This window comes from Apteryx mantelli, chromosome 4 (genome assembly GCF_036417845.1).
Source record: "Apteryx mantelli isolate bAptMan1 chromosome 4, bAptMan1.hap1, whole genome shotgun sequence".
Classification (NCBI taxonomy): Eukaryota; Metazoa; Chordata; class Aves; order Apterygiformes; family Apterygidae; genus Apteryx; species Apteryx mantelli.
In genome coordinates this window covers 79,100,370-79,122,407 of record NC_089981.1, presented here as the reverse complement: position 1 = coordinate 79,122,407, position 22,038 = coordinate 79,100,370, and the positions used below count along the sequence as shown (strand labels likewise).

The following is a 22,038-nucleotide window of genomic DNA, read 5'->3' as shown; positions in this document are numbered from 1 at the left end:
CGGGGGCTGGGGTGGGGTGCAAGAGGGATCCTACATTCTTCAAATAAATTTGCCATGTAATCAAAGATCCCTTCCCTATCAGTTTTTCAAAAGGGACTTCTGGAAAAAAGGGAATGGCATAGGACATACCGAGCTTATAGTATAGATTCAAAACGACATGTTCACATGCTCTGCTAAAACCCAGCAATTAGGATCAATAGTTCCTCCCTCCTTGGCATAAAAAACTCAAGGTGAGGGGGAAGGGGAAGAGCAAGAAAACCATCCACAGAAGTAAGACTGTCTCAGATTCATACCACATGAAACTGCCATCTGAAGAAACAACTGCAGAGAAGGATGTAAGGGAGACAAAAGTCTTCCAAGGACAATTTTGAGATATTTAATTAGAATTATGGAGACAAAAAGATCTTTCAGAAACCTTTAAGAGAGAAATGGTTTCTCACGGAAAAGACGACGGAAGTTGAAGGGACTCATGCTGTTGACAATTAGATAAATGGCATCAAGGAAAACTTTTCACGAACTGAATATGATCAAATTGTTTGGCACCCTTGGCAGACAGAGCCAAGTGCTAAGGAAGGCTGAAGAATGGCTTTATGCTACTGTCTCTGAATTCAAAGACAAGAAGTGAGTTTTCTTACTGGCAATAAAAGGGATAAAAGTACGAGATGTGAAGTGACAGACTTGTTGTGACAACTGGAAGGGCACTTTCAGGGGGAGGGGAGGGGAGGGAAGAGCATGCTTGGAAGGGTTAAAGACAAGTTATCGAGTTCAAACCAGTACTGGTGGATTGTGCAGAAGGATATAGCTTCCCTTGCAAAAGCAACAAAAAAGCCAGCACAGATTCAGGTTATGTCCATTTTAAATGGAACAATTCACATTAACTGAACAATTGACTGAACCACTTAAGGGCCTCATTCAGCCTCATCAACTTTCTGCAGTCACAAACAGCTACACCTAACTATTTTGAGTTACTACCACTTTATTATTTGTATTTGATTTCTTACATTTCATGTGAGTCCATTACTTTGAGACCACAAAGGTGGAATACCTCGTGCTAAAACTCTGCACACTCTGCTTTTGTACAATTTAAGTAAAATTCCCTGACATGCAGAGAAAAATCTCAACCACATCACACTGCCAGTTCTGCCTATAAATTGCAATGCAATATTTGTATTTTTGGCTATTTTTTCAATAATGTTGCCCCATTAAAAAAAAAAAAAAAAAAAAGGCATAACATTTCCAAGAGTTAATGCTACCATCTTTAGGAAAGCCTAGGTGCTGACCTCAATATCCAACATTTAATTCTAGTCACATATTCATCTTGCATTTCTAGCCTTAAGCAGACATTAGGAAGTGATGCATCTTAACACGAGGAAAGAAAAGTCTCTCAGAGCCAGAAAATAATGCCCCTTAGCTGACTTGCCTATAAGAAGAGGCAAACTAGATAATATTTTACCTTAAAGTGTGCAATTATTTTTGAGTAAGTTCTTTAAAACTACACTCTTTGTAGACCAAAAACATGTAAAAATTTATTCTTCCAAGAAAAAGTAGCAGAATACACTTTGAACCTACCTTTACAAATCGTGAATTCGTACGCAGCAGTTTACGGATTACCAAGAGCAAGAAATCCATTTCTTTTGTGCGCTCATGCACCTGAAAGACATTATTCACAACTTAATTTTCATAAATTCACACTTGTCTTTTTTGTTAATCCCTTCCTTTACTGTGCAGTTTCACATTTTATATGCTTTTCTAACTTGGAACAACCACAAATTTTCATAGCAGAAAGCATATCTTTTAAGACTATGCAAGTTATGTTTTAAATCTCAACACAACAGCGTAGATGACTACAACGCCTTTCATAAAAACCATATGACATTTTAAGTCATGAGCATTGTAGAATAATGACTAGAAAATTATTAGAAAAATCAATCATGAGCTCTAGCTACTAGGTTCCACTAGATTTGCCAGTAACAACTGAAGCAATACTGAAAATGGTTAGGTCAATGGTAGCAGTGAGGTCACAAATGATCCAGGCAGGCACTATGTGTCTAACAGGTTGTTGAACAAATTCAATAAACTTTTCTTGCTCCTAATGGCTTCTAGCCACTACCAAAATACATGATTGCTTTCTAACATGTTATTTTCCATCCAATTCTTTATATATCCTAACACCTGACTTTTAGGCTGATGATGATACAGTTGAATAAAGTCCTCTACTCAATATTACCAGCGATGACCATATCCCTTTCTTGAATTATTACAGTTTATATATAGTTAAGCGCTGCAGCTTTTCAGAGCTCAACCTTCAAGAGAGCTCTAGGTCTGCATTCATCCCTGTAAGTTAATTAGCATATTGTAACATAATTTAAAGATACATTTATATTCAATATTGCCTCATTATGAAAAAGATTCAGCTAAGGCAGTTTTCAGGCTGACTGAAAGGTTTTGCTATGAGAAGCTGTGATTTTCAGCTCTAGGACTTGCTTCAGTATGTTCCAAGATGCCTGTGGTAGCCTGCCCAGGCTGGGACCTAAAAGTAAGGATGAAGAAACAGAGAACATATGGTTGCTAAAATGGTGAAGATTAAGTCAAGACCACAGTCAGTGAGAAAAATGGGGGGGGGGCGGGGGGAAGGAGTGTGTGTGTGGCGGGGCACATGGGAACAGGAGGGACTGGAATTCTGGCAAGGGAAGCAAGGAGGAGCATGTGCAGTCCAGAAAGTAAAGAGCTGACAAAAACAGTGGTACAAGCTGATACCATCAGTTCAAATGGGAGCACTCAAACAAAGTTTGGGACTCTCTGTATTAATCTGCTCTCCTGGCACAAAGGACTAGCTATTACTGTAAGTCTAATGTTACACCAAGTACTATCGCCTTGCTCCTCAAACATCAAAGAATAAAAGTTGCTCCCAGTTACAATATCGTAACTGAATAAAAATGAAAACCAGCATCAAGAGAGAACTATAGGTCCTCTTCTACGCCACTACATCCCAAGATATAGTCCTACAACTTACATGTGATTTACATTCACGGTTTATGAATGTACAACTTTGCATCTGACTATTTAACAGTCAAACATTGCTTACCTCAGGAAAAAAAAAAGCATAACAAAATATACAAATCAGGAAAAAAATTCTAGAAATATGTTTTACGTCAGCTTTTTAGTGAAGTAACAGCAATAATTATAAATCCATGAGTGGATGGCCTATAAACAAATTAACGAAATGCTACCCAGTTAACATGAAGGAGAAAACTAAATTCGGCTGGAAGAAAAGGAAACTTTCAGATGGCTATTTTATTTTTCAGGACTTCCCTAAAGAGTAAAGCCCTATCTAAAGGCAGTAACAATGAAGACAGGAAAAACTAGCCTCCTCTTCGTAGGTCTAGCCAGACAATCTTGAAATCTAGGCTGTGGATTCAGAAACCATTTCAAGGCACTCGTATCTCAAAAATTCCCAAACCGTATCTCAAAAATCCCCAAACCACCTCAATTCTAAACTTCATTGTTAAAAAACAAACAAACAAAACAAAAACACAGAATAACTGACACAAGCCTATTTCTAGAATTGTTAACCATGACCACAATTTATACAAGTTATTTTTACTAATCTGTCAAGGTAGATATTTCTGTTTTTCTTTCTCTAGGATGGCAAGAGAAAAAGTTTTTTGTAATATGAAATTTAAATTTATTTTCACCAACTTACTTCATCAACGAAAATGTGTGTGAACTCAGTTAGACTTTTAGCACAAACTAGTTTCTGAAGAAGAACTCCAGTTGTCATGTACGTCAATCTTGTGTCTTTTGTGGAAACTTTCTCTAAACTGACCTAATATAAAATGAGAAAAATACTATGAGACATTTCAAAATTATATTCATGCATAGATATTTAATATATTTCCATAAATATGAATGTGAAACACTCCAAACTGAAATATAATGTAAAGCCATCACAATCATTCACTCCAACTTGTGAAAGCCTCTGAACAAAAGTGTTTTTAATCATGTCTCCGTTTTAAAGCCCAGAACCAGTTAACTCAGGAATAGAAAATCTTCCTTACCAAAAATCAGAGACAACTAAATTTACACAAAGGATTGAAATCTCGGTTGCTCTTACTATGGGTTCTAGCTGAAAAAAAGTTCCCTAAAGGGTTTTAAAGGTACACACAGGTCTTTCCACTCAAATTCAGAGCAAGAAAAAGATTTTGCCAAAATTTAATTTGTTTACTGGGCAGGAGAAAAGGAAAAGGAGAATGAGACATCAAAGGCAGACAATTTATTCCTGAGATGAAAGTTAAAGACCTACAGTAAAACAATAGATTTACAATTTCTAAAATACTCCTGTAATCTTAGCTACCTTGGATGCTGTTTAACCTGGCAGAGAGTCAGGGCCATGACCATCTGTTCACTTTGAGTTTTCACAATAACCTGGAGCAGATGAGTCTATGCTTCTGGTACATGAAGACTCATGGGCACAACAGGTTAAAAACCTTTTACTGAGTATTCACTAGCTGAAGTAAGGACGCTTTTACGCTCTTCTGCTTCTCTAGTTTTTGCTCAACTCACACAAATACTTGCAAGACAAGCAGAGCACAACCACATACGCTGTCCTGAAGACAGTTTGGAAGCATGCCACCGTTTTACACCTTCCTATTACTCTACTGAATCAATTAAGCAATTTTTCAATTAATTCAAGGTATGAAAGTACATAAAACATTTTTTGAGAAACTATTTGGAAAACCAACCAAATAACATAAACACAATAATTCTGCAAAGTGATAACTGGAGGCTAATAACATTGGCTTGGTTAAGGTTGACATAATGTCAAATTATAATTTTCATGTAATTATCTGGAATATTCGCCTCTTTGAATCAAAACTTCGTTAGGAAGTGATCAAGCAAAGAGTGTATTTTTACTACATCTTCCCACCTACTTGTGGAAAAATTTAACTTTAAAGTTATGTAAAACAAAGTAAAAAATTTCTTCCCATTACAGTATTTGTTGTAGCTCTATTAGAAGAAACTCCTAAGATTTGACACTTGAACAATATTCAGTAGATGACAACAAAGTTTCCTTTTGGTGGGGAGGGAAAATGAAGCTGAACACATAAGTACTGGTAAACCTTGCCAAGCAAAGCAGAATTCAGTCCTATTATTTAAATGTCAGCTGTGGTATCTCCTAAGTATCTTCACTAGTCCAGAAACTGTTACTGTCAAACTACCATTAGAAACAATGATCACAGCAGTTTATCGTGGTCACCGACAAAGAGCAGATCAAAGCACCAATATTTGTGGTGAAGGATGAAAGTGGCATCAAGTTTATGAATGGACAGACGGAACAGCTAAGTTTGACAAAGTAGAAGAAAGAGGTATGCTTAAAAGAAAAAGTGGTCGACTTTTTGACATGTCAAGAAGAAACTACAGCAGGACATTCGTGAAGAGATCCAGCCAGAACTACAAGCAACTTTGACATAGCTGACAGGTAAAGTCAAGCAAATCAAATAGGCTAATTGAAGAGTTTAAAGGAAAAAGTGACAAAAGACAGTTCTCTTGTAACAACATCAGTGAACAGTAACATGTGTGTCCAATTATGGGAACACAGCCAAATAAGTATTCCTGCTAGAGTCTAGGTAGTTTTTCCAGTTGTTCAGTTTCAAAGGCTTAAACATTTAGTTACGAATGTTTAACAGCAGACAGCTTAAAACCGTAACTTCACTTTAAAAGCATTTCCATAACATTTCTTCAGTATACTACATGTGCTTAAAAGTAACGAAGATTGAAGATATGGTACTTTTTCCTTATTTTTAAATACAATTTGAAATTTTCTTTTACCTGGTAACCTACAAATCCACCCAATGTCCAGGATCGCTCCTTGCTAATCCATCTGGCAATGCTGGTGGCACCAATTTTCCGAGGCTGGGTGACAGCAATGTTGCAGTAGGTAGATCGTTGAGTGCAATAATCCAAAACGTACTGTGGAATTTGTGTGCTCTTACCACTGCCAGTTACTCCACGTACAATCACAACTGAATTGCTTTCTATCAGAGAAACTATCTGAAATGATTTTTTTCAAGAAAACTTGTAAGTCTACAAAACCATTCAAAACAAATTTCAAGTATAGATTAGAAATATCAATAGCTTTCGCACACATTTCAAACTTCTGTAAAATATTGCTCATGTTTCCATCATCTCTTAAGCATCTTTAGGTAATTCTGAATTCCTAAAATGCATTGGAAGATCACAGAAAAGGACACGTGCCCACACTCACTTCTATATATTTTAATATAAAATATAAACATCTACAAACAGAAAGTAGAACAGTAATGTTTCTTCTTGGGGAAAAAAAAAGTTATGTACAATAAACAAAACCTTTCAAACAGGGATTAAAACAGGAACAGAAGTTTCCTTCTGAAAAAACAAAATTACAATTTTCAGTTTTATTTCACAATGAACAAAAGTACAATGAAGTTCACAGTGAAGTTACCTCTTTCTTGTGTTTGGCTATGGGCATATCAGGATATTTATGGTTAGTTATTGGTATAGGAGTCCAATCACTTGATTCACATTGAGGCAATGAAGTATCTAAGCAGAAAAATAATCAAAAGCAAGCTATTACAATACAGAAAGAGAAACATGAGCAGGAGAATATAATTACAATATTTGGAAACCTAACTTACCAAATTTAAATCACATTTTGGGGTATTAAAAGAATTAATACTTTCTCATATTAATAGATTGAGGAGAATTTCTGTGTTTATGCAACTGTTGTTTTACTGGCAGCAGCTCTGAAAGCTATTGCTACTGTGTACAAACCACTGCCAAGCATACGTATGATTCTGTAATTCTATATACTCTCCTCTTAATTCAAAAGATAAGATTTGGCACAGTTTGCATGACAACTATCAGAACTCCTTTGATGATACTGAAAAGATAAGCCTGATTTATGTACCCATGTGTTTCCCTTAAAGCCTACTGGACACACAGTGCAAAATAATCCATAATATGGTATGAAGACCACTGTTCTTCTACCTTCTAGCAATTTAAACAAGCCTGTTAAGTATCTTGATGCTCTTTCAACGCAATGCTCCTGCCAAAAGACTGCAGAATTTAGTCATAGCTAACATGGGGATATGCAGGACAAAACAATCTTACAGCCATGACGGTCTGCTCAGAAGTCTGCTGTCAGTTTGAGTGCGAAAAACAAAGCAACAGCAACTGATGAGGGAGAAGTAGAAGGGGAAAAAAAAAATTGATAAGCAACAATTCTGCAAGTTAAACAATTTGGCTAAAAAGTATCCTACTGAAATCAACAGCAGAATTGCTTTTGATTTCGAATGGGTTTCACCATGTACAAGGGTGAAATTTACTTACTGCTTTGCATACACATAATAAAACCGTAGAGTTCACTTTTTTTTTTATGATGAGTCATTTCTTTTTAACTAATTCATCCAGGAGTGGGAAAGAATGTTAGTAATCTTTTTAGTAAGGAAATATTTACTGTAAAATAAAGGCTGTACCCTAAATACCTGCCCCACTGTTATAGCTTTCTTTCTGAGAAAAGATTACCAATATCCTCACACAGCAGTAAAGCAGGAACAGGCAGAACTGTCTCTGTACAGTATCTAAATGTGCTCCAAACCAAAATTATCTTTGGGTTTCAAAGAATACAAGCCCAGTTATTCCCACATTAGAACACAGCAAACCCCAAAAGCCGGGGAGTCTCATTAAGACACTTCCAGAAAGCACTAAAACCCAGGAGCTCCCTGAAACCAGGACTCTCCAGTAAGAAAGGTTCTTACACTTAGATTCTGTGCAACATGGAGAACAACAGGGACAGGTGATTGCTGTACGCAGATTTACTTAGCTATATAAGACAACTTAACACTGACATCCTTAGGAATATTAACAGTGTCCTCTTTAAAAGACTTCTGCTCAAGCTTCTAAATATATTCCCTAGGAAAATTCATATATAGCATTCTGTCAGAGCGACAACGGATGTCACAGTACAAAGGATGACCGGCTTCCCTCTGGCACAAAGATGTCACTACTGAGACATCACAATTTGACCAGTGCTGGAAAAAGTCTTAAGCTGTTAGGGAAAAGCTCCTGGTAGCAGCATATTCTTGCTAAAGCAACATAGCCTTCCCATCTCTATCAGGTTTTCCATGTAATAATTATATTCAGTGCAGTAAAACAAAAAATTATAATTTTGAAAAGAGGATTAAAAAGTATACAAAAGATGACAGTAGTAGTTTTACTCATGTGCTCATAAAAAGAGAGAGAGAGACAAAAAAATGCAATGGTAGGATTCACAGCACAGGCTTGTCCAACTCAGTAGAAACACAACAATTTGCTCAGTTCAAACAACTAGCATATTAATAAGTAATCATTAACCTAAAACTCAATAAAGACATTTTGAAAAATTATACAGGGACAAACCAGAAACAAGTGAATAGCCTTCACACTTCGTATACCTGCTGAATAACACGGAGATCAATTTAATCAAATATATGTATCAATTTTTATTGAAGATCTATATATAACCCTTTTTGACACTGTTCTTTACATGACAGCTTCCTCTGCTTCAAATAAAGTTCAGAAATTGGTTACAATGCATATTTCAATCCTCTCTCCACCTATCCATCAGCGATGCTCATATCTTTTCACTCTCTTGTTCTCACCTCTCATCTCAGATCTCAATTCTTTGCCTGTCCCAGTTGAAGCTCTTCATACAAATAGCCCAAGGCTTTAATTCTTTTTTCCAGTTAAATACTCTTCTCCACTCTCTTGCTAATTGCCCACACTGAAACAGCTTCCTCTTCCATCCTGCCTATACATCACTAGAGGTGCAGGTGTCAGCCCAAAGCTTCTAAATCTCAGCTTCAGTGTTCAGCCCTAGCCAGGCCCAGAGCGGCTCCAAGCAGCCCCTTCACAAAGGGGAATTTAATTTTATTCACACGTTTAACTGCTCTGTGGCACACGCAGCTCAAGCTGCAAGGGGCATGTGTATTCCCAGAACAGAGAATGATTCCAGATTTTACCCATTACATTGTAGTTACAAAGCACATGCAAATCCATTTTTCAAATGCAACAGATAATCTGGCTACCACGGAAAACATGAGAAGCGTATCTCTCACGATGACTATCTCAAGCCCCAAGTGCTCTCTCCAAAGGAAGGAGGTGCTAAAACATTTCAAAGAAAAAGTCACCACAGTACGTAAGCAAACAATGGCAGGAGAACTTACCTTTGGTAACCTTATTCGCAATAATGACTTAAATGCTTAGCCTGCAGTTTTTCAAAGCATTCAAGATGTCAAACATGCAGCAGGAATAAGCTCACTGGCCTAAACAGAAATTTCACAAAGCCTGTTTTTTTTGTTTTTTGTTTTTTAATACACATAAAAACTGAAACTATAATGAATTTGCTTGAGAAATTTAATAAGAACTGTGAGAATTCTATCTAAATTCAAAGGACAGTCTTGGGCCTCAGAGTAAACTTGCAACTTCAGAAAAACATTGATGTGATCAAACTAGCTATCAGAAGGTCCATTCTGACAAACTGAAGATATAACAGAATCACAGAATAGTTGGGGTTTGGAAGAGCCTCTGGAAATCATCTGGTCCAACACCCCTGTCCAGGGCACCTTTTTGGCACACCTTTTTTCTTTATAAAAGGTGTCACCTTAACAACAGAATAGAAATACCAAATATATGCCCCCAAGGAAGTTCCAATGTTATTTTGTGGGTTTAAATAGCCATTCAGCTGTGGATTCTATACCAAACAGTATAATTACCTTCAACTGTTGGCCTTTTCTGACATCTACCTAAGTAATAAATTGCTGTGTCTACTTCCTTTTAAACCTATGTAGTCCCAAAAGGAGAACTGGTCTTTAAAAAAGCAGACCACTTCTGCAAATATAGAGGCATCTAAAGATTCAAGGAGCTACAGAACTACAGACTTTTCAGCAAGAAAGGCACAAAGCTTCGCTTTTCCAGTTGTTATGCTTTCTAGAAAACATTAATGAGAGTGGGACAACCACCACAACAGATGCACAGCTTTGTAAGACATCATGCTCAAACATCTACCTTGAATTCTGACATATAGAGAACGCAGGACACTTTCCACCTGAAAATAGTAAATAAATGAAACATGCAACTGCCCAGCACTCTGATTTCTGACAAACAAAATATTTCCGTAATATAAGAGATAATAATGTCAACCCAGAATAAATACTGATATTCATTTCTCTATTCACAGGCAGTGTACAAAGAAACATAGTTACAGAAAAGATGAATTTGCCTGGTCACTTTCTTTTCATTTATTATGCAGGTTCTGTAAAGATATGTTGACTGCCATGACTAAAACAGACTACTACTCATGGAAGGAGCAATTTTCCAACATATCAATTAATTATTGTATCCTACAGAGCAGATGATATATTCTTTCTGGTACCCATTTCCTGAACTGAATTTGAAAGATCCTTTAACATGAGATTAGATTTTGTATTCCCCAGTTCTGGGAGAATAGTGGCAGATACTAAGATGCAGCTGCGCAACCTCATCAAATTAAAATGAGATGCAGAAAAGAAATATAAAGTACTGGCTAGGTAGGTCTGATGAGGGGATAACTCTGTCACTGATCATTCTTCTATTCAGCTACAAACTCACCAAGTGATCACAGTTAGCAAACAAGCTAACAGGACAAGAAAGCTACAGGAAACAACCGGGCTCCTACACTAGGCCACAAAGCTTAGGAAGGACTCTGAAGTAAATCATGCTACACCAGGCATAATGCAAAATACGCAATACAAAGCTGCTATCTGACAAACAGATTGAGCACTAAGGAAGAAAGCCTAATTCGAAGTCTGGTCACAGCAATTATTCTTCTTGATCGTTGAAAACAGGCTAGCAATTTTCTGTGTCTGGAAGTCCTGCTTGCTAAAGAATGTCCACAAATTCCCAACAAGTCCCTAAAATACCCAACAAATTCCCCCAAGTAATTAGTTTTTGTTTGGGAGACCTTCTGTTTTCCATTGCAGGCATCTTCAACTTGTATATATGTTTCGTACACAAAGGGTGAAGATCCGTGCTAAGATTAATTTTCCTCTCAGGCATCTGTTCTGAACTCAAAACATTTAAGGAACTCTGTCACTTAAGAACTCAAGTTTTCTGTATTTCAGAATCCCGATCAGAAGCAATGTTTACAATTTTTTTTTACTTCTTTGTAAGCGATTACTACCCCTGGGGCCTAAAAGATGCCTAGAAGGGATCCACTTAATAGTGTGAAAATAATGAAGACAAAATAGGGGGAAAAAAGCCGCCATCCACAAAGCTGTGCAAGGACAATGAAATCGGGTTCTTTTTTTAAAGAGTATTTCTTAAGGATTTTAGAAACTTCCTTGAGAGTAAAGCTCCTAACAAAAATGGTACAGAATACTCAGATCTGAAAGAAAAGAAAGAAAAAAGATCCGTTTTCCCTAGGATACTTGGAGTTGGACTGTGTCCCATATACCTGAAACCTATGCATAGCCCTGTAAGGTATTTGTTCCGCACAATGTCCTCTGACCTCACTGAATAAAAGGTGCAGACTGAGCACTGGCTCCAAATCAGCCAGTACCAAACGTGAGAGGAGCTAGATGGTCCTGGAAAGGACTACTACTGATGCTGCACTTGTTCTGGTTAGCAATTGCGAATCTTCCATTTTTATTTAATCACTTCAACTTCCTTTTCACAGCTGTATCCTTTCTACTATGTTCTGCAGAAGCCCAAATTCTTCCCTGCACTTCCCTGGTGAACTCAGGTTTCCCAGAAGGGAAGGAAGCTAGGCATTCCTATTTGCCCTTGGAATATAAAAGCATATGCTCCTTCAAGGAAATCGGAAAGCAGCAAATTAAAGCTCAATATAACTTCATGCAACTCAAGTGCATAAAACATATCAATAATCAGTTTCAATAATGCTGCAAGATTTAAATTAGGCTGACCATTTATAAATAAGTTTTCATCTACAGTTAGCACAGCAAATTAAAAAGAAACAACTGTAGGGATGCTGACTCTCAAAACTTTAGGGCAAACCTAAAGTTTCCGATTTCCCTGTTGTGCAGCTTATAACTTGACTATATTTGTAGTGGACACAACTAGAGAGAGTATGGGCTGGTCTAGATAAATCTCTGAGCTGATCATTTATGACAATTTTGTGTGTTCTTAAATAGAACATGCACTTCCAAAAAGATATAGCTGATGGCTACCTATGGGTCTTGGAGCTCTTAGAATCTGCATGATTAGCACATTACTATTAATAAGGCTGCAATTAGCAGATAGTTTTATTAAAAACATACAATTTTATAATCTAGAATATTAGCATTACCAGTTGTGTTCACTTACTGAGCTTCTTTGTTAGATTATGCTAGCATAATATTCCAGAACCTGTCTATAAGTCAAAGTTGATAGCAATAAAAACTGAAATTTCCTAAAGGTTTTCTGGTATTCTACCTCTAGGTGAGTTTTGGCAGCTCAGTCCCAGAACGCCACAGGGCACCTTCTAGTCCCATCCTTGTTCAGGCTGCTTAGAGCCCCTCAATTGATACCTACAGCTGGGAGCAGACTGCTGCTCAGAGGAGACAGACATCAACACAGCAAGGAACCACTCTTAAAGAAATTGCAATTCCAGACCATGACAAAGACAGTGAATAGAAAGAAGGGGAAAAAAGGGATAGGTGAAAACATCTAATAGATAAATAACATCAGAAAATGTATGTGTTATTATTTTTAGTAATACTTTTAGGTCGCTTGGTAACTAAGCGCTATTTAAGTATGTTACAAGTGGAAGACAAGAATGAATATTAAAGGTATAAATTTCAAGGACAATCATTTTAGGGCAGACAAAGAGAAAACAGATATTTAGAAAATAAACCTACAAGGATAAACATGCAGAAATATGTCTTAACAAGAGCAAGTTATATCCCTATTTATTTTTACAGAAGCATTGCAAGTACCAGTTCTATTCAAAATTAAGCATGTCACCAGTGCTGCTAAATTAAATTGATAGCACACCTTTGGCAGAAGTCTTATTTAATAAACTCCCTCCTTCACTAGTAAAGCACATGAAAAAGCTAGAGGACCCCATACTTCTATCAGACAAGTTGCTGTACGGCCTGCAGAATTACCTAAGCTTGGTTTCCTACTAGCTGGTCCTCTTACAGTTAAGCTACAGCAGTCTACACTTTTTCTAATCCGTTTATCCCCCATTCTCACCTTTCAGTGCTCCTCGTCTCCCACAGATTTTATGTGATCTGTTAACTGAACAAGAGACAGTATTTTGTGGTTAGTTTCGACACAGTCCAGGAAGGATGGCCAAATGCACTGCAGCTGCTGGACAGGCCAACTGAACCAAGGGCCTCCCAGCTACTGACAGGCCGAACAAATGGCTTCAGCACCTACCCGAGTTCTAGAGAGCATATAATTTGCAGAGGCATTTAAGGACAGTAATTTCTAGAAAACTTCTAGATTTATCAAATTTTGGGAAAAATCAGGAAATGGATATAGAAATTATTACAGACAATGACAGTGCAGAACAGGGGAAAAAAAAAACCCCACACACATAAATGTCCTTTCCTTGAGAAATCAGCTACATTAACAAATTTGGAAATTAAGCAGCACGGTAGCAGAATTTGAAGCTAAGCTGTCCTGACAACTGAGTCAGCTTCACACTGCTTTTACTAGAGCTCCTAGGAAAGAGGTGCAATCAAATTTCTTTCTTCCAAAGCCATTTCAGAGTGACACTCAAAAATACACAGAAATAATGTGGATTAGAAAATGCGAAAAGAGAACAAAAAGAAAGATACACTCAATCCATGGTAAAGAGTATTCTTAATGGTCACTACAGAATTAATTCTATATATTTACAAGAGACATCTTTTACTTACAGATATATTTCAATCATATATTTACATTTATCAATACCATAGATCAGATGTATACACATATATCAATGCACCAGCATTATACACTGTGGTACACAGAAAATAAGGTTTTTACTTTTTAATACCAAGCCTTAAAAAAGAACAAACAAATGCACACACAGCATTAGACAAACAGAAACTACGCAGTTAGGTTTCGGAGTTTGTTTGGGGGAGGGAGATGGGAGAAAAGACAACAGGAAAGAAAAGGAGAGGTATACAAGTTTATAATGGGAACCAAACCTATATTTACCTGGTTTAGAGACAAACTGATCATTGCCAAATACGCCTAATTCTTGTTCCTCCAGTTGTCTGAATTTTTCAGCATATTTACTTCCAACAGTCTCTTTGATAGGGAGCCTGAAGAGCACAAAAACAACAATTCGATAAATGGTTCCTAATCTAAGAGTCATGGATATTTCTGGGGAAAACAGTATTATTCAGGAAGTTCAAGTCTCCATGTCATGCAGGATCTATTTCAACGAACAAACTTCAGAAATTAATTTAGGCCCTGTGGTTAGATACTAGCCTGAGAAAAGGGCCACATTAAGTCTTCTTGTTTGGACTCCAGGAACTGAGCTACGAAAACAACAACCTGTAAGTTGTTAATACCCAGTAATTTCTTTCCTAATGAAGGTCTAAGACTTCTTCTGAACAAAGACAAAATACCTCTGTTTGACCAATTCTTGACACAACACAACTAAGAATACACATGTAAATCCTTGCATGATTCCCTAAAGACAGGAGAAGCAGACGTGAGCAAACCCGATCACTTCACTGCTTTAAGGAAACAGCTTTTGTCTTTGAAGCAAGAGATGATGGTGGATGATCAGGAAACAAACTAACAGAATCACTAGATCATAGAATTTAATGGAAATGCACAGAGTTATACCATTACACGTAAGACAAAAAGTCTTTCCATGACATAATAGGATGAGATGGGATAATATATTCTGTTCTACATAAACAGCATGAACAAAACCACTTGGATTTCACTAGTGAATAAAGTAGCACATATACAATAACTGTGTAATTATAAAATCATAAATGAACATAAATGTTTGAATAGCAGTCGTACACATCAAAAATTCCCTCCTTTTTAAACAAAATATAAACTAAAAGTCAAAATTATGCATTTGCACTGTACTTTGAGCAAAAGCTTGCACGAGGCCCAGAGCTATGCAATACATAGCAAACCTCTTTCTCAGAGGCTCTTTGAGACATTTCATAAAAGGATACTGCTGCAGAAATGTCTGTTTCTTGACCCAAATAATAAGTGAGATTGTCCCCACAAACAATTAAGCTGAAAACAGCAGCACTCAGGTTTTTAACATGGCACTGTGTCACACATTGCTCATTACAGACTAATTCACAGTATCGTGATGCCACGGAGCACCCACTTTCCCCGGCAAGGCAAATCTATACCAGCTGAGCTCTGCTACAAACTATTCATTCAGATGTGTCATTATTTCCTCCTACAAGAAATATTAAGTATTTACTACCATACTGCTGTCAGCAAAATGTGAAAGGAATAACACAGATGAATTCACAATGGCTTCTTATCCTATTTTAACAGTATTTTAGGTATAGTGCTAAGACAATTTTTCCCTGTATCTTGAATATTTCTTAATGCAAAGCTCAACATGATTCCATATACCTGCATAACCACTAAGGGAAAAACAGCTGCCTACTTTGAATAAGCAGACTATACCATTTTTCTCTCTCTAACCTTTCTGAAATAGCTGCAGCAAGGTACATTCCTCGTGCTCCATGATCTATCTGAAGCTGGCGTATATTTGGGAAACAAAGTTCATACAGATCGTGTCAGCCTGCTTGTTGAGTAGGTTATTCTACTGAACGTATATTACACAAGGAAAAACTAAAAATACAAAGGTAGTAAACCCAAGCATTCAGTAGCTGAAAACAGCAGAATTAAACTTGGCCTTACTATCTTAATTTGGCACCATCGTATGCACATATTATCCAGATTTTAGCGATGTAACCAATTATTTTTCATTTCAGTGAGGCTGCAGCCTCACTAAGTACACTGGATACACATCTTTGGATAATGAAACCTGGTTATGCAGTAAATTCAGCTTGTCCTTCAGTCTCCTGCAAGAACAAAAATAACCAGTGTGATTAAGCCAATAAATGCTGTCATGGAAGAGTGGGTATTACTCATCTGTCAGAGCCCTGAGCAATAGCAAGTCACTTCAACAAAAAAATCTCACTGCAAGGCAGGGGGTAAGGGTGAGAAAGGCAGGCCTGCGTACCCCATTTCCTGCAACTAACTTGCAGAAGCAGCAATATTTAAGCTGCAGCTGAAGTTAGTAAGAAACACAGCTTTATATAATACAGATATACTCAACTAAATGCTCTTAGAGATCAGGTATTAAGCATTTCAAAGCAGGCTCACAGAACACACATACCAACTCTACACCAATATATTTTACCAGTAAAATGAGGACAGCATGACCCCATGAGTGATATGTAAAAAGATATTGATTTTTTTTGTTTGGGTATTTGGATACTTTCTTTCAAAATTAGGGTTTTCTGTCTCCAGAAAACAGAATGCAGTAAGTAAACCTGGGGCTACACAATGAATATAGAAAATATTTAATAGCCACTCATTAAGAATGAGTAGTGCTTATTCTATGCACTGAATCAGGCTAGAGTCCAAAGGAAAACCATATGAAATTGGGAAATGAACAACCAACCTTCATCACATCATTTCTAAATTTTTTATTGTTGAGCTTTACCATTATTCTGTAAGCCTTTTATGTGTTTTTTAAGCAAAATGGAAACAAGAAATATTATGAAGCCCTCTGGTGCTCTCAAAAGTCATCAGCACAATACAATCCTTTCAAGTAATCATTAATAAGCCAGCAGTAGGAGGTATCATCCTATACACAGACATTTTCCTAACGAATTTTCAACTGCTGACAGCAAAGGAATGACAAGACTCAGAAAATTCAAACCCTTTCCAGTTTAGGAAAGTGCAATGCTAATGAAGGGACTGTTCTGTATTCTCCTTATTGAGCATGTGCCATTCCAATATATCACAGTTCTCTCTTCCCCATTTCTATTCACCTTGATAGTAAAAGCCCTCATGTTTTAGTATACCTGCCCTATCACAACATATATTTCTTAAACTTTCCAGATTTCAGTCTTTTCACTCAGCTATTTTCAGTCTCCCTTGAGGTACCCACCTCTAATTCCAAGTCTGTTCCCTGATTTTCAATTTTACCCAGTCTTTTGATCCCCTGAATAAATTACAACATAGGGAAATTACAACTTTTCAGTGGCATATATGAAAATAATCTCAAAGTTTTACCAAATTAGGAGTCAATAAAAAGTATTTTCTTGACTCTAAAGCAATTACTGAAAATTTCAAGTCATTTCAATTTGAAAAAAATACAGGCGACCTGAGATTTATTTTGTCTTCTTTCATCCCCCCCATGAAAAACGTGGTCAGACTTTGATCTCACTCAAATCAGGAATACGTTTCACCCTCAGAAGTGGCCAGACCTTTGTGGCTGAAGTCTGAACCTGCAGCAGAAATCTGACATTATCACCCTGAATGGTCAAAACCGGACAAAATTATAAACCACTGGGCGCACAATCTAGTAAAGAAAATCAGCAAGCAATCAGTAATGTCAATCTGGACATGTAACTCTTGCCTGTCCTAACATCTGCGGAACATACCACACGAGCTACCTGTAAAGGCGCACGCAGCTCGAGACTTACCTATCTTGAAAAACACTCAGAGCAAGTAGCAGTCGCTGGAACTTTTTGAGCCTGACGCAGTGGCCAGGAGGCGGCACCAGCCTGGACGCAGCCAGCAAGGCTGCAGGATTGTCTCTGTTGGCACCATGCCTCGTTCTTGGAAGACGGTAACATTGCTGAGTACGAGATGGATGATGGAAAACTTTCCTTATTCTCTACCATGTAGTTTAACTGCTGTAACATTTTTCTGAAGTGTGACTGACCTTTCACATATGACTGCTTAAAACAATCTTAAGCATTTGATTGGGATTTTTTTTTAAATATTTACTTATTTGGCTTTATAAGAAAAATCAGTGTCTCATACATAAGATTAAATACAACTGTCACTTCAGGGGAATTACTAGAAGGGAACACAGTTTAACACTAAAAACTGTTGACACATTCAATTGTAAATGCTCTCAAATATACTGAGGGAGCTTTTCTTTAAATAAATTCAGTTAGAGAAAGGTCTTCCTTTTCTTGAAGCTACAGAATGACCTCAAGTAAGTGAGCACAGCCATCACAGGAAAAAAGATATGCATATACACACACACACACACTCAGTAAATCTGATATTAAAAAAGTTTTTGTAAACACTCAGTTCTCACAAACAGAAACAAGTGCCAAATCTCAACCATACCTGTGAGAGATACATTATTTGGCTCTTCTCAGTGATATACACTAAAACTCCAGTGCACACACTGAATGCAACATACAGCTCTAGAAGTGATGTTAAAAATAGAACAAAACAAAACAATCCACTGAAAATATACATACAGTGTTGCTCCCTGAAAGAGGACATTGCTTACTCGCAAACCTGGCTGTATAGAGAAAATGCTAGGAGTATGTAACGTCATTCCAAAGATATCAAGACGCTTGTTTATTAAACCAGGAAGTTTTCAGGTAATTTTTTTACTATTTAGTTTTGGGATAGAGACTCATATTAAGGCTATATAACTTCAAGTACATTTCCTCTTAGAGGCAAACAACTGAAAAAAATCAAAGTGTTTCAGGGCAGTATTTTAAAAAACAGTTATAGGTGTTTTTCCCTCATTTGCCATAAACTCTGTTCAGGTGGAAGCGGGAGTTAAAGTGGAAACGCACCTCGCTCTCCTCACAGACCGCTCGGCCCGCACGAAGTCAGGGCTCCCCTCGCGCGCACCGGCTGCCCGTCCGCCCGCTGCGGGGAGCTTGGCTCGCTGGGGGGATCACTCGAGAAACACCTAGCTTTATGGCACATGCAGCCATGTTTTGCTGTACACTTTTAGTACGATATATACAGTAGACTGTTTCATAGCCTCTTTCTGAAACTAAAATAATGTGACACTTTACATAACAGCAAATAACCTTCCACTGGGTTTAGTGAAGGACGTACTAAAAACGCCTTTCAGCTGGCAGTTGGCATTCAGTACTTGTAGAAGACTGCTCTCACCTACAGAAATACACTAACTTGAAAGAAATAGTGTACAAATAGTGTACTGTCATTCAAAAAACCTCTAATATTTCAGTCTCAAAAGTAGAGGCTTATTACTAGGATTCAGAACAAGTGAAGCTTAGCCATTAAATATTAAATTACACATTTTAAAAAATGATTTGCCAATTATTTCAAGAATCTAAGAAGCAGTGAAGTGCATTTCACATAGACGCGCTCAAGAGTGATGCTAAAAACCTAGTGTGCTAGATTCAAAGATAAAGTCTTCAGATACTGGAACTATAAAGGCCTGCAGTACTGCTCCTCCTAGTAGTTATTTAGGACTCCTGTTTTAAAACCATAGCTAGCTGGGAAAAGAGACAGAGAAAGCACAAACTACTTTGCAACATCTTGAAGAACGCAAAAGAAAATGTTTGGATTTGGATAAATCACATAAGCTAGCATCTGAAAAATACTTTTTCTGCGTCAAAGTAATAACTCTGAGATCTTTGGTATTCTGCCCCATCTAATTAAAAGCCAAGAAAAGTAAGAAGCATAAACGCCTGGATGAAACAGCCCAAATCCTTAAACTTGGAAAAAAACTCCAACCATCAACAACAAAAAACAAACACCCCCCCACACACACCCCTACTGCTCTGGGATTTTATGCCACTGGGGGGAGTGGGATGAATTGCTGGGCTTCAAAGCACAGGATCCTTCTTGGAGATGAGCTGTTAATGAACTTCTCTTTTTGCAGCCACAGTTCAAACAGGGCTGTTCAGAAGAATGCAACTACCACCTGTGGCAGACAGCACCAAGCCACACAGCAACTACCTCTCTGCTTTCTCACACATGAAACAGTTTTGTAACCTAGAGCTGTTATAATTAGATATGAATTAGAAACTGGATGGATGTTGGGATTCATTAATTTAAACCAAAAGCACAGTTCCTCTGTCAAGCACTGTTTCTGGTCTTTTGGCAACATTCACAAAGTGTCGACACTCTTTAAAATTTCAAAATTTAGCTCCTCCCTCTAACCATAATGGCAAGAAACTTGGCCAAATAGCCAAAAGAGCCCCACAACAAAAAAAAAAAATGAAACAAAAGCATGCGATTATCAACTTGATACAACCCAGCTTAAATAAACCACTGAATGAAATATAATGCAAAGCACAGACTGCTCTGAATTCCAAAACGCACTTGAAGACTAAATCTTAAATGCCTGAGATGCTGGATTATAAAATGATGCCAGCAGCTCCCCAGCCTACTAAACAAGCATCACCAACACCAGAGACATTCACTATAGAGTCTGACTGGAAGAAATAAGCTTCAAACATGTCCTGATTTTATTCATCACATGGGGAGCACAATGATAGGAAACTGCATCAGTTAACACTTAAAAAGAGAATTAATACTACTGTTAGCTGTCTCAGCAAAGAGGCCTCTATTAGGCTTATGGATTTTCCCCCACCAAACACACACCAAGATCGGCAGTCAAATATTTTCTGAAATGATCTGGGGAGGTGGACAGTAAACTGTAGTACAAGAATCTATTACCTATGGATGCTTAAAAAATAAATAAATAAATAGACACCATTATGTCCATCTGTCAGTGATAGCTATCTAGCAATGACCCACCATCAACACTTTGTAAAATAAAGAATTAAGAGGTAGTTTCTTGCCATTTTGTTATGGGTGTCCCATTCATAAGTAGAGCTGTATTTCTTGCAACTTTTAATTGGAAGTGTCAGTAGCATCTCAGATGGTACAGGTGCCCTAGAAATCTTCCAAGGTAAATAATAATAAGCTTCTCCTCCACCTGTTGTTACAATTTGTCACCTTGTTGCTCACACCAGTACAGTATTTGGTTAAATCAAGTGTTTTGCAGGGATTGTTTCATTTTTACCTCAAATCACTTCAGTGAGGCAGTTCGAAGTGCTGCCCCACGGCACTAGTAGACAGGACAGCTAACCGCAATGCAGCATTAAGAACTTCTCAGTCAGAAAATCAGAGCTTCTCTCTCAGGCCTCCATTTCTCCTGTTATTCTAGAGAAAGGCTTCCAAGAAGTATACAAAGGTTTAACATACACAGCTGGAGTAATCTGCACTGGTAACCACACACAGTGCCATACAGTCATTTAATTACTGCTTATGGAATTGCTAGAAACTAGTAATTCCTTACTCTTAAGAAACTTCCAACAATGGTTGGACAGCAACTACATAAACCATTGCTTTACTTTTAAATTCCAGTTCCCATGTTAACCTAAGTAGTCATCTCTTCCAGAATACCGATCTGAAGCTTAAACAAAAGTAAAAGCAACACAAATTTGGGGTTTTATTGTTTTCCTACGATGGAAAGTTAAACATCATTCTCAATGTCCAGCCTCACAAATATGATGATGCAAAGATATGGTCAATAAAAATAGTGTTACAGGTTTTTCATTTCATTCTTTAACTTGCGCACTTTTCAGTATGCATCTCCTTAACTTGTAAAGACATTACAACGGTTTATACTGTACAGCACTTTACCTTCTGATGCAATCCAATTTGATACACTACAAAAAAAGTGATGACACGCTAACTGTGCTGTAAAGGAGGTGGCAAGGAACATTTTAATTTCATCTGAAAATCTGTCAGGACAGTTTTGTCATCATAAACCCAGCTCCCTTCCTTCTTCATAGTACCATATACAATGCAATGTGAAAACCTTCCAGTTGAAGAGGATTAATACTGACATTTGAATTTTTCCAATGTATAAGTAATATTGGCTTTAGTAACAGCCATACACGTCATCCTTTATGTTGTATGACATCTAGAAGAGATTTACAGAACCCTTGTTCTCCCAACAGTTCAGCATGCCAGTGGAGGCAAAAAAAGTAGGAAAGAAAAATACTTACAGGAGCACAGATA

The 22,038-nt window shown here is 37.4% G+C and overlaps 1 protein-coding gene across 1 annotated transcript in view; it reads right to left on the bottom strand.

Moving 5' to 3' along the window:
• Positions 1 to 22,038, bottom strand: part of TDRD9 (tudor domain containing 9) — an 83,963-nt gene that overhangs the window by 51,202 nt on the left and 10,723 nt on the right. Inside the window, exons 2-6 of the mRNA XM_067295639.1 lie at positions 14,206 to 14,312; positions 6,482 to 6,579; positions 5,830 to 6,051; positions 3,704 to 3,826; positions 1,570 to 1,650 (exon numbers count right to left, since the gene is read on the bottom strand). Of these exons, the coding sequence (XP_067151740.1) occupies positions 1,570 to 1,650; positions 3,704 to 3,826; positions 5,830 to 6,051; positions 6,482 to 6,579; positions 14,206 to 14,312 (631 nt within the window). The remainder of the gene's footprint in view (positions 1 to 1,569; positions 1,651 to 3,703; positions 3,827 to 5,829; positions 6,052 to 6,481; positions 6,580 to 14,205; positions 14,313 to 22,038) is intronic.